The 13,918-nt window shown below is 34.6% G+C and overlaps 2 protein-coding genes across 4 annotated transcripts in view; both read right to left on the bottom strand.

Annotated features, from left to right (window-relative positions):
- Positions 1 to 13,918, bottom strand: part of LOC130628841 (sorting nexin-18-like) — a 71,402-nt gene that overhangs the window by 34,671 nt on the left and 22,813 nt on the right. For 2 of the 3 annotated variants that reach the window (XM_057441867.1, XM_057441866.1), the window contains 5 exons: positions 13,379 to 13,468; positions 13,064 to 13,120; positions 12,149 to 12,206; positions 11,878 to 11,969; positions 10,374 to 11,142 (listed from right to left, as the gene is read on the bottom strand). In XM_057441867.1, the coding sequence (XP_057297850.1) occupies positions 11,089 to 11,142; positions 11,878 to 11,969; positions 12,149 to 12,206; positions 13,064 to 13,120; positions 13,379 to 13,468 (351 nt within the window). In that variant the 3' untranslated portion in view covers positions 10,374 to 11,088. Of the gene's footprint in view, positions 1 to 10,373; positions 11,143 to 11,877; positions 11,970 to 12,148; positions 12,207 to 13,063; positions 13,121 to 13,378; positions 13,469 to 13,918 lie in introns of those variants that run through there. The other variant, XR_008981865.1, reaches the window with a different exon arrangement.
- Positions 7,785 to 9,189, bottom strand: LOC130628844 (14-3-3 protein gamma-like). The gene has a single exon (XM_057441870.1). It carries the CDS (start codon positions 9,069 to 9,071, stop codon positions 8,274 to 8,276), a length of 798 nt encoding a protein of 265 aa, XP_057297853.1. The 5' UTR covers positions 9,072 to 9,189; the 3' UTR covers positions 7,785 to 8,273.

The raw sequence follows: 13,918 nt of genomic DNA, 5'->3' as shown, positions 1-13,918 counted from the left end.
CATTTGGAAGTTATTTTTAGCCCCCTTTTTTCCCATAAGAACAGTAGTTCGGTGTCCAGTCATGGAAGAACTACGCTAGGCAGGATAAAAATTTTTTGTTGCTTGCTCTTTAAGAAAAAAAGGCACTCTAATCAAAGCACTATTTTGTGTAGCTAGCTCCATAGCTAGCTAGGAAGTAAGTAATTTCATGAAAGGGTATGTCAGCACCAATCAAAAGGAGATCCAAGTCAGCACCAAAAATTAAGATAGCTAGCTAGCCAGCACACCTTCCTCACTTAAAATAATTCTTACCTGATAAAATACACGAATTTAAACAATAGTGCTTAGCTCTCCATCAATAAAGCTACTACGACCAAACCAAAGAGACCCACAAGGGGCGACCAACAAAATGTAAGCACTTTTAGTCATGGCCGCACACGGAATGTTCTGGCCACACGAAGCGTACACTCTCTGTTCAGATTGGTCATTTAATTGACAGAGATTAAAATAAAGCATCTTCATTGGCTTTCGCAAAAATGGAATTTTCCGAGAGTTTAGCCTGGACAAAAACTTAGCAGCGTCCGGGCTCTGTGCTGTCTCTATCTATATATATATATCTATCTTCCATCAGGCGATTTTAAAGATTCCGCCCCGCATAGCGGCGACAGAAATCAAATATTGTTATAGACTGGTGTTTTAATATTATTTAATTTGCTATGCTAGATACTCCTTCAAATTTTCATTTCCAGTTACGTTTTTAACGAGGCGGATTTTGTTTAACTACCAAGCCCTAGGGGTTAAGGTACGAGTCGTTTCTGTTGAGGGACTGAGTTTGCCATAATGATTATACTCCAGCTTGTTCACCAATCTGCAAAGCGAAGTGTTTTGAAGTGAAGAGAAATATTTGGTGGGGTTAGTATAGTTATTTAACTGCCTAAATTTCAGTTCTATCAACGTTTAAATTCTTTTCATTGGGTCTTATGTTTTCACATGTTAAAATGGAAATATCATCACGTTTGCTAGCCATACGCATAAATCTAAAACAAACCAATTTTTAGACTTTAGCTACAAACGTAGATTTCAAGACAGCATCCTGCTGAAACCTAGCTTTATTTATTCTTATTATTCTAAAGCTTGGTACATTATTATTTATTTTTATGCTGGGGTTGTAGCTCTTTAGCTACCTCTGGCTGGAAAGTAGAAGTAGCCAAATGCAGTTTGGCTAGCTACAACAAAATTCTTAATCTATATTTCTTTTGACAAATGCAGTTAGTAGGTAGCAACACCTTTTACTACTGTCATGAAAACTTATTTGTTTTGTTGCACGGGTAACGACAAGCTGTTTCCCGTGTTTTTAATTAAACTGAAGTTGCAATAAATTTTTTTTGGAAAAGGGTATTACGGCTATACACATGTGCAACACCGTTTATCTGCACTAAACGCTCAGCCCATTGTTAGCAACAGATTGTTTCCTGTTGTTTTGTTGAAATTGAAGATGTGATAAGTTTTTTACTTATAGTAGTATAACGCCTAAACAGTTTACCTGTACTAAGCGCTCAATCCAATGTTAACGACAGGCTGTTTTCTGTGTTTCTGAAGTTGCGATAAAGTTTTTTTTTTGAAAAAGGGTATTTATATGGATGATCGGCATTGTTTGTCTGTACTAAGCACTTAGACAAAAGTAATATTTATTTTTGAACTTTCAGCGGGAACATTCTCCAAAAAAATAAAAAAAGGCTGGTCAACTGTTTTTGCTATGACATGATAGCAAAGAGTTGCAAACTTATTTTTTGAAAAACATATCACACCGAAAACACCATAATGTTGTGCGCCTTGGTCAATTTACAACATACTATACTAAAGCACCCCACCTAAATGTGTAGTACAATTTACGGTTTTTATTAATTGCTCTTCCGGGCGTTGAACGCCAGGTAACACAGTTGCTTGTGGCTTAACCTGGTGTTTCGATGGCGGTCCCTGACTAGTCTAAATATTAATTCCATTGATTTCACATTTTGGATTTAGTCTATTTTGTTAATTCTAAACCGATGAACGTAGTCATAACCTTTTTATTTCTTTCGCCAACTTCTGTTTATTATTTATTTTTTTTAAAATTAGTAGGATCCAACTTTATGGTCAAATCTTAGATATCTAAAATTTAACATTTTTAGTCATGTTGCAGGCATAATGAAACATTTCAGAAATATCGCTACACCACAAACAATAATATTTAATAAGTTGATATGCTAAAACGTCTTCCTTTCTTTCTTACGGATGTTAAGTATAGCACAGTATTGTTAAGTATTAATTTTCACAGACTACTTTTTGTACATTCGGGGAGACCCTAATTCTAATATAATTGAAAATTTTTAAAGATTTACGATAAGTTGCGTCGCAGTAATGTATTGTGGAGAAAACATATGTCATAGAAAAGGGGGTGGCGAACAAAAAAAGGTGTACGTGGAGTTATACACTGGAAATGTTTAAAGATATATTAATAACATTGAAATAATTTCAAAACTAGATCGAAATAAATCAAAAATTAAAAGCTTAAAAAATCCAAGCAATTTGTTTGATTGGCAACTGGCAAATGACGTATTAATAGGATTGGATCCTACTCTTTCGCCTGGTCGCTGCGACTAGAAGAAATGTTTCCAGAAGCATCTGATTCTGAAGTCTGATTTACTTGCATTTTAACTTATTTAACATATGACTCTCGCTTTGCCCGCTAACAGTAACACATTAGTTTGTTCTAGCCTGTATCTCACGCACTGCATGAAACAATTCGCAAGATAATATCATGGGATAATACCTGTTTATTTGAAATGACAGAACAAGATTGTAGAAGTTCTATACAAAACAGGCTACTGGCGACCCGGAACGGTATATATAGTAAACAAAATTACACACGAAAAAGAATCCGAAATCTTTTAGCCTGCAAGGGCTTTTCATTTTTTTTCTTAAATTACAAAGAGATTTATACATTATATATGGTACAAAACGAGCTGTTGATTTTCAACTTTAGTGTCTTACACGAAAGTCGAGCTTATGGCGGCAGGAAAGTTATGAGCAATGAGGACAAAAACAACATCTTATATATCTTTGACTTCGTATTTCACACCGAAATATAACTAAAACCGACATTTTTTGACCTAGCTACCTATTCTCTTCTTAATTCAGCACAGAGCACACATAATTATTGCATTAAAGGCCAGAAGGTTGGGAAACAGCAATGAGAAGGTTGGGAAACAGCGATGAGAAGGTTGGGAAACAGCGACGAGAAGGTTGGGAAACAGCGATGACTTTTAAGTATTTTTAGATGCATTAATTATCTTTTGAATGTTAGTTTTTACTGCGGCGATGAGCTCTCATCGCTCAACGCTCATATGGTTTATCGCCCAAAGTTCATCGCCCAACACTTATCGCCGATGCGTTCCCACTGGTTGTTTATTTTTTTCATCTCTCGTCCACTTTTTGACATAATAAGAAATTGTTCTGAAAGTAAAGCAAACCTGGTTGCTAGCAAAACAAGAAGAAAATTGCTTAGAGCGTTATTTTTGTGGTTTTAAGAAACAGAATTAAAAGAAAACAAAAACAAGAAAGAAGATGATTTTGGGTACAGGAAATTATCAGGCATAGGAAAAACAAAGATGCTTATATTCAAATTCTGGCGGAGTTACGTGTGGCTGAATCAAACGTTGGTTTCTGCATTCTGTCTGAAAATATTATACCTACTCTTTCGAAAACAACATGGCAAATAACATTAATATAAATAACCTCGCTTTTGTGCTTTTTTGTGGAGGTGCCGTTCCATTATGGTTTCTATTATCTATTTCATAAGATCATGTAAGTACTTGACTTGCTGTAATACAAGTAGACCTACAGCTACATTTATCATTACATTAAAGAAAAAAGCTTTTGCACTCCACGTGGTTTGGTTAAACATAAACAAATCTCTTTAAATTTTCATTCTATAATGTGTGTTCTTTTTCGACATAATGAAAAGATCAACAAATAGGGCGACGAATCAAGGCGATGAATATCAAAACTTTTTGATATTCATCGCCTATCATTTTTGCGTTCGTCGCCGAACTTTTCGAGTTGGACGACGAATTTTACCATTCCCACCAAATTTATCGTCGACGATGAAATATGGGCGATAGCGATCATCGCTGTAGTGGGAACCAAACTTTAAATTTAGTATAGCATTTGTAACAAATGCAGTCCCTCGTGTTGGTTCTGCTTCCTCACCAAAACAAACTTTGATTTTAATGTGATGTACTGTGACTCCAAGTTTCATTATCTCGAAACATTTTCTTGGGTCCCTTGAACTTTCGTTAATACTTTCTTATAAGAAACTCCGAACCTCGAATAGATAATGTTGTCTGTCAAGGAGTTCAATTTGCAAGGTACTTGAATGTCTTTTTCATCACCAAGATTGTACTCTTTCCCGGCAACTGTTGCCCCATTTGCGTCCTCAGAGCTCTTTGAGATTAAAACCTCGAAAGTAGCTTTGGACCCGTCTCGTCACGTCATGAATTTCTTGACTTGATTACCTGATGTTGTGCTTGTAAACTAATCGTTTTTAAATTGACTTATCGTATATGGGAACCTAATTGGATGCCCGGTGTAGCATAAAGCTTAAACATAAAGTTTAATTAAAACTTTTGTAATCTGAAACTTACTTTACGTAGCCAGTTTCTGTTTTTAGCTTGCTTAGTTCCTAGTTTAGCTATATATAACCAGCTAAGTGAAAGTCTCAATATACGTACATATTTAGCACACTAGCTAGCCAACTATCTATTATATTGCCGTTTTATGTTTTCAATCACGAGCTTGTGTTCTTAATTATGAGCTTAACCAGGGTGACTGATATACTGCAAAAATAATTCTGCAAAAAAATCCCCAAAATTTGTCATCTAGCTAGTTATTTATCTCTAGCTATGTAGCTAGATATTTTTGTGAGAACTGTTTTGTTAAACCAGCTGGCTATATAAGTTGGAATTACTCATTTGTGGCTAGCCACATGGTTAGCATGGCAATGTCAGGGGTTTGTATGTAGCCCCTTTAATACTTTTCTCGTGAGTTTTCACAATCAACCATAGTCGTGCTAGCCAGGGGACACAGCATGATTTTTCTTGCCACCAGGAAATCGGAATAGCTAAGGTGAGAAAAATTACGCTGGATCTCAAACGATTTTTCAGCGGTCTAAGAATACTGCCCATTTTTTTTGATTGGTTAATTCTATTGTTCTCTGCTCACGTGGTCAATATTTGGAAAATCTTTCGTTTTTAATTCTTAAATTATTTAAGAGCGTAATATGTGACCACGCCGAGTAAGTGCTGATTAAAAGATTGTAATTCGGGTTTTTTTTTGTGGTAGATTTTAATTTTAGGGAATTGCTCTGACCTTTGTTTGCGCTAAAGCTTTCGTTTTAAAGAAACTTAATCTGATATCCTCGAAGGAAGCTTAGTTAACTAGGCTACCGCCGTGAATGTTTTTTGATTTGTCCGAAGACTCTCAGTTTGAGTAAGATAAAATCTAGATCTGTGTTGGATGCTTGTCCACCTATCTGGCACAAAAATTTCGGTCTTGAACAATTAAAATTTGTACACATTTCGCATCGAAAAATCGAAAAAATATATATTCAGTAATAACTGCAAAGCTAGATAAAAATAAGTGTTTGGTATATAGGAAGTATAATTTTATTGCGTTATGATTTCTAAGTGAAAATGAAAGTGTGCTTTGTTACAGTGAGCATGACTTGATCCTCGCCAAAACTGAGAGCCGCATACGAACTCACTACTCACTGAGCGGTAATATGCTTAGCATCAGAACCACCTGAATGGCGTACATATGTAGATGTAATGTTTGTGGAAAGAGAATATTCACTAAGATTCCTTTTCATCATGACAAGCTGTCACTAGTGGCTTTATGGAGGAATGTTAGTTAGTGAACAGAATTAATAGTTCGGTTGGCGTTGCGAACAAATACAATGGGAGGGCTCTGAAGCAAGGGTTTGACCAGTATGACACCCTAAATCACAGTACATTCTACTCGCTACTACTTTGGTAAACATTGGGCTCTTATCAACCAGGTGAGCAACGATATTAGGGCCTATACGGCCCTCTACGCTCAGCAACGTAGCCTACGGAATTCAGCATCATTGCAGTCGGTTATCTCGATTTTTCCGTATCTTGACTAATTTTTATCAATCCCTTCGGCATTTCAACCTGCCCTTTTCAAATTTCATCACACAAAAGAATTCGATCAGGAAAACATTCGAACGTTTGAATTTCTCAAACTTTCTCAAAATCAAGATTTCGAATGTTTACAATTTTCTCTTTGTAGAAACATTAAGAATTTTATCCCTTTTTAGCGGCAACGGCATGGGCTCTTTATTACAGCGTTTAGAATCCTTCGTAAATAACGACAGAATATCTGCTAATAAGCAAAGTAGCATTTTGAATTTTTTTTAAATAATTAACTACATATAGAATGAGAATAGTAATAATTGATTTTTCTGATTAATAGTCCATCCCTGACACCAGGTTTAAAAATTTAAATAATTTTTCTCGTACGTGCATGCAACCTCGTCCCCAGGGTCTTGTTACCCCTGAGCCGTTATTATGGAGTGGCCAACAAGGCAAAATGCCCTGGGAACGAGGTTGATGTGCATGATATTGACAGACTTTTCTTTTCTCGACCTTTTTCATGATCGATGCTCCGTATCTCAAATATACACTATCTCTAACTTTCGTTATCTCGGGCTGTTTCACCAGTTCCGTGGAAGGTCGAGATAACGAGTATCGACTGTATGTTCTTATGGAAATTACAAGAATTTTGTTCAATGGACAATACCGCAATCGCGCCAATATTATTTTGCAGTTTTTGCATGTGGGAAACAAAAAACAACCTCATCTCCAGACTTCTTGTATCAGACAATCGTTCCAAAAGATAAAAAATGCCCTGAAAAATAATACAAGGGAAAATATCTTGCGAGAGGATTTAAATACTGTTCATGCAAAATACACGCAAACGTTATTTTCGGATAATTTAACCTTGCGCCAAAATTAACACACTCGAAATATATTTTTATCCACTGCGCCAAAATCTTGAATAAGGACAAATCTGAGGATCGTGTTCTTAAAGTTCGAACTCTGACACACGGTGACCACAAAAAAACATCTAAATTCCAGGACACAACAGATGCTTTAATAACTGTCCTGGATTTTTGTGAAATCCAGGACAAACTATTTTTTAGGATTTGTCACAATGTAAAATGGAAAGTCATTTTTAGTTCTAAGTTTAGCAGGTACTGAACTCTAAGAATTTAAAAGCAATTAAAAACTAATTATAAGGAAGTGATGTGATTAGAATTTCCTGTTAAAACGTCGTTTATAAGCAACAAAACTTATTAAAGCTGAAAAAGCATTTTTTATTAATTACGCTCAAGAGAATTGTTTTTTTTTCAGTGTTTTATTGCACTTTTGACATAAATAAACAATTGTTAACACATTCTCAGATAACTTTTGTACCTAAAAAAATCACTTATACTTTATCAAGTAAGACTTTATTTGATAAATCAAAGTGAAAGAAAGCAATCAGAAAAACACTTTGCTTTCTTACAGACTATGAATCAAAATTACACGCTGAGAACTTAACCAGGTTGTCAGGCACCCTACATTAGATAACAGTGTTGATTTTCCACCACAAATCATAGCTACAACATTTTTTTTCACTTTGAAAATGTTGGTTATGAATACCACCACCATGTTACACAAACAGCTACCACTGGAAACAAGTTTTCAACGTAGAATATGGTATATTTTGCAGAATAAAAAAATCCAATATGAATACAACTGCATACATAAAATCTCAAACATTATTTATATCATGAATATTTTATGAAGACCTATTGAGTTTTCCTTCAATGTTTTTTTTTTCTTTCTCTTTGACACTAAAATGGTAAATGTTCCTCCCACAAATAGGTTAGACCAACAGAAGTGTCTTCAGTTCCTTTTTTTACTAATATTTAGGATTTTAAAAAACAAAGTGATTAAAAAAAAACTGACTGAAAATTATACATAAATCAAAAACAACTAGCTAGCTACATGAAATTCAATTTTTACAAGGAAATATATCCTACAAACACGCACATTATCAACTTAGTAATTCCCTTGTTCAGAGTATTTTGTTTAAAATTGTCTTCTAATAAATTCAGTCAATTCGTACAGCTTTTTTTTGAAAAAACTAACTCCGGCCATACCAACAAGATTAAATTTATTTTGTTGCTAGTTATCATCATTGTTTCCTTCAGCATTTTCATCTGAAGTCCATAGTGTCAAGTTGTCTCTAAGAAGCTGCATTATTAGCGTGCTGTCTTTGTACGACTCCTCACTTAGCGTGTCTAAGTCAGCAATAGCATCATCAAACGCGTTCTTTGCAAGTTCACAAGCTTTTTTGGAATCATTGAAAATTTCATAGTAGAATACAGAAAAATTCAGAGCAAGTCCTAATCTTATTGGGTTAGTTGGCTTCATCTTTCCTTGACCATTTACACCCTCACAGCTTGTATCGTAAGCAGATTTATATGCAGTTTCTGATTCTTCCATCACACTTTTGCGTTCCTCATCCAGAGCAACTTCTGCTAAATATCTGTGATAATCTCCTTTCATTTTTAGATAGAATACTTTGGATTCCACAAGCTTGAAAATATCTGACTCTGCTTCAGCTTTTGATAATTTATCTGTTACCTCTGGTATCAAAAATTTGTTCAGCAAGTTAAGTACATCATTACACACTTTCTTAAGTTCGATTTCTACTTTCTCCCGGTATTCCTGAGCCAATGTAAGTTTTCTTTCGTTACCAGATTCTTTGGTCTTTGCTTCTATGCTGGAAATGACTCTCCAGGACGAACGTCGGGCACCAACTACGTTTTTGTATGCCACAGAAAGCAAGTTTCTTTCCTCTTGTTGCAACGCACCGCCCATTTCAGTAACTGTTTTCATAGCATTAGCCATATCATCATATCGTTCTGCTTGCTCTGCTAACTTGGCAGTGGAAACAAGCTCTGTTCGATCTTCACCCATTTTATTGACGATAAAGATCTAGATACGTACAAATGAAGTTGTTTAAGAATCTTTTTTTAGTACAACCTTCGGCTACTCAACAACTTTACTACAAAATTTTAAATTCAATGGAAATTACGAGGCGGAATGGTCTCTTAAAAAGGATCTATTTATAAACGTACTTTTATTGGCTTATTCGGAAAGAATTAGCCAATCAAAACAACACTTTAAAAACTTATCGAGATTCTACCATGTTAGGTAAATGGCGGAAAGGCTAAATGGCGGGAACAAATAAACGGCATACGAATATTGGAAATAGAAAGAGGTCAATTAATACAATACAGAATGATGTGAAATTTTTAAAATACATGTTTTTTATAAAGCATAACGCTTATATGCACATTCAGGCCCAGATGGGGAAATCTTTTAAACACAGGCTTTTATGCAACCATGAAGACATTTTTTAAAAGGTGCAATAAAAAACACTCCTTTCGGCCCTGGCACTCTATTTGCTTCTGGAATCAGCGTTATTTTAGCACAAGCCTTCAACTTAAGCTTACTGTTTTTTCCATGACTTCCATTTAAATAGGCAAGAAGTATTCATGACTCGAAACACTTTGCGAGTAAGAAGGATTCCGCAAGCAAGGTGTACCTGGAATTAATTTTCGCGAGATTAAAAAAAAAATGCATTCCGCAAATAATGATTTTAGCGAAGTCATTTCTAGTAAATTCGCGCAGTTTGTCACTTCCCAATAATTTGCGTGCAGATAAATGTGCATAAAAGTTTATTCAAGGTAAAGGAAAGTTCCCAACCTTGACTCCACAGGGCCTCTTCTAGCTTTTTGATCTCGAGAACGGTGCGGGAAAAAAAGTTGTCATTCTGTCACACACATATATACTCCAAATTTCCACATACCAGATCAGTTTGTCTCCACCATACTTTCAAAAAATATTTGGAAAAAGAAAAACAAAACAAAACAGAAAAGAGATTTTTTTTACATGACAAAATGACTGATACGATGTCAGTCTTCTAATACAATGGTGCTCGCCTCTTAGGAGTAACTCCTAAGCTAGCATGCAACAAAGTTTTCCACAACTCTATTAACAAACACCTTCGATAACTTAAATTTAAACAGACGAGAAAACAAAAGACACGCGGCAATACAATCCGGTTGTTGCGCCTCACCATGCCTGTGTGTTCGGCAAAGTGTACAGAGAACAAATCAATTCAAAGGGAAAGCAGTGGAAGCAATTTTTCCCATAGGATAAATATCAACAAATGGGGGCGGGAGAGGTGATAAAGTAAGGGTTAAGACAATCAAATCTTCGAAAAAAATATATTTTCTAAATGTCCCAAAATAGTGGGAAACGTGGTGACGAGGTTGTTTTTTATACAAATTGAACTTAACCAACCTGCCTAATCCAGGATTATAATTCAAATCACATAAAATTAGTAATAAAATATTATTCGGAGTTAATAAATAACAATGGCGTTTTTTCCACCAAGAAAAAGAATAGGATACATAAATTAAAATCTATCATCAACCTTGTTCCCAAAGCTTTTCTTCTCTTAGACAGGCATAACATTTCTTTAGAGCCCTGGTATTTAGGTTGCGTACACATGTACAGAATTTATTCTAATATTAAAAATTAGCCGTGAAAATTTTTTTTAAAACCGTACCACTATATGCTACTTCACAGTATAAACAAACGAATTTCAAAAAAGTAACGCTTAACTCTTTTGGTGCTAAAAATGTTAAAATTATCCGTTAGAAATCATGGACGTGTTCTACTAAGAATGAGTTTTTTTATTGATAAAACCAAACTAAAGTGAACTTGAAAAAAGTAATTCCTTTTGAGGTTACAAAAAGCTGTTTTTTGTAAAAAAAGCGAAATGTAGAATCTTAAATAGTCTTGAAGCAATAAAAAAGGCTATGGTCACAACAGGTATATACGGTTCTCCCAAAAGCCTGCACGTGCAGCATGACGTGTTCAAACCCGTGATACATTATATTAATTTATAATTATGGAGTTCTTGTTAGTCCGGAACTTGATCATACATCGCCAGCGATGAACTCAATCGGCTAATAATCTAAAAATTAAAGAAGATACGAATAAAACTTTGACAAAAAAGCAATTGCTAGGTTATTAAAATAGACACCCTCGTGTTTCTTTTTCGTCACACTTACGTATTGCGTGGGGTTTCGCTTCGTTACCCCCCGTCACGCATGACCATTTTTAGACAAATTCTCAGGAAGCATGCTTAAAAAGTCGCAAACATTTAAAAACGAATTAAAACGTCAACCACGCAGTCCCATTGTATAACAAGCAGGAGCCATGTAAAAGAACACCAATAAAAGTAAACATTGCGAAAGAAAAAACAAACAAACGTAACCGTTGCTTGCTCATGAAGTTTCGACTCACAAAATATTGCGATGTAATGTGGAAAGACAACGCTTTCTCTTTCATAGAAAATCTGACATAAAAAAGAGTTGTGGTCAAACTGACGCAGAGTACGGGGAGTAGACCACAAACTTTAAAACTGTCGGCAACCTTAATTAGAAATAGAAATTTTAGAATAGACTTTTTTAAGCAAAATTTTACCCATTACAAAAACATCACGAAGCTGTAATTTTATTTTTCAGATGTTGTATTCGTAAGCAAGCACCTTGTCTGATGTTCTTTAAGAATTTTGGAATTTCAGACATGCGTTTAAGATTTTTGAGGGTTTTATAGGAACTCTATAGAGTAATATATAATATAATATATAATATATAATATATAATATATAATATAAACAACAACAAAAACAAAAACCAAGGCTTACATCCTGGTGAAATGAAATTTGTTCTTTCAAGTAGGATTGCATGACTTCTTTGAAGTCTCTACAACGTTCTCGTTGAAAATGATGAATTTCCGCTATAAAACAAAATTCAAATATTAAATGGACAGCGAAAAAAATGCGAAACCCCGTTTTTATACACATGGTAAAAGTGGATTAAGTAAAACTTGCGTTATAAAATCAAAATGCTATGTGTTGAAGGGAGGTTGAAATGTCTTGAATCAATAAAATTAAACATGAAAGTGAGGTTACTTACCAAACATAGCAGACGATACAACATCCATTCGTTGCGATATATCCGCAACCTCGGAATACTAAAAATAAATGCACGACAAAATAAATCGAATTTCACGGTGCGAAAGAGAAAGTACTATTATCAACGAGGGTGGAGAGCCTAGAGCTGTACTAGCAGATCAATCGCTCAACTGGACAACCGCCTAAGATGTCAATTCTATGCTCATACATCTATCATTTCGAACGTGTTTAATGTACGGGACGGTATTGTTTACCACGCTTTAAGGCGGTGATACACGATTCGATTAATCGAATTCGATTTGTCGAAATAATATTGCATATTAAAATAAAATCAAAACTTAACAGGTAACAAGGTGCTGATACACGATCCAATTAATCGAATTCGGTTTATCGAAATTATATTGAACATTAATAAAAAACCGAACAGATTTTTGATTTTCTTTCGATAAAATGTATTTAGAGAGGGAAGACAGAGTTGAACTCGCTGCTGTTAGTTATTATTATAACAACTAAAAATTTAAGAAAACAGAGTGTGTTATTTGTTACTTTTTTGTTAATAAGCTTCATTCACTGATAAAAATCTCGTTGATTTCTGTTTTATCCTTTTTTGACGACATGATTTTTAAGTTTATTTTTACATAGAAAGTCACATTTTTTGACCGCACATTTGATGTACAGATTTTAAGCATTTTGATTGGCTAAAAACCTTTCGATTAATCGAAAAAGTTAAAATGGTCCGACTTTTTAAAAATCGAATTCGACAAGTCTGAGCATGCCGAAAGCATACAATTTTTACATGATACACGATCCAATTAATCGAATTCGACTAATCGAATTCGATTAAATGGATCGTGTATCACCGCCTTTAGTTTGCGTTTGTGGTGGTTGAATGAATACTGGGAAGCTTTTCACAGACCTTTAGTTTTTCTTCTTCTTGTAGTTTCTGACACTCTTTTACTTTCGAGAGGGCTCCCTGCAATAAAAAATATATATATATATATAAATTATTTTTTTTAAATGATCATAATATGATTCGTCGTAAACAGTTAAACGTATAGTATAACTTTTTAAGCGGATCGGCAAAACCGATCAATGAACTTTACACTGTAATTGAAATTAGTTGTTTCTCGGGATGAATATCATAAAACATGCTGAAATAAAGGTCATTTGCACTGCATTAGAGTCCCTGTGTTAAAATAATATCCTATACAAGTAAAAATAGTTACATTACCTTATGGACAGTTATAATTTCAGGATATGTGGACAGCATGCCAGTGTATTCCCGCAGCACTTCTAGCACTTGTAACATATCTTTTTTAGGCTAAACAGAGGAAAATACGCAACATTGCAACTTGGCAGGTTCTTCACTGCGTCAACGTGAGAATGTAGTGCCTTTTAATATGTACGAGATAATTTGCCCTGGTACGAGAATTACTAAAAATGCCTTTAAATTGATAGAAAAGCTGCTTCACAGTTGCTTAGAAGAAAATTGTCCGTTGTTTTATTCGATGTTAAATTCCAACATAATACACAACAAATAACTATTTAGTTTGAAAGTAGAAAACAAGGTTTAAAGTGTTCTATTAAAGAATGCAAACCATTTTTTAAGCAAAAACCTTTGAGCTCTGTTCACGTTTGATTTAGCAGAGTGTATTTTAAACCATCGGCTTAATTCATAAAATTGTTGCTTATATTTTAAATTACTCATACGAGATTTGCCAATAGCAGGTTTTTAAGATTTTAGTACATTTGCTTAAACACGTGTAACAAA

Source organism: Hydractinia symbiolongicarpus, chromosome 15, assembly GCF_029227915.1.
Source record: "Hydractinia symbiolongicarpus strain clone_291-10 chromosome 15, HSymV2.1, whole genome shotgun sequence".
Classification (NCBI taxonomy): domain Eukaryota; kingdom Metazoa; phylum Cnidaria; class Hydrozoa; order Anthoathecata; family Hydractiniidae; genus Hydractinia; species Hydractinia symbiolongicarpus.
The sequence above is the reverse complement of the archived record's forward strand: the minus strand, read 5'-3'. Positions and strand labels throughout refer to the sequence as shown.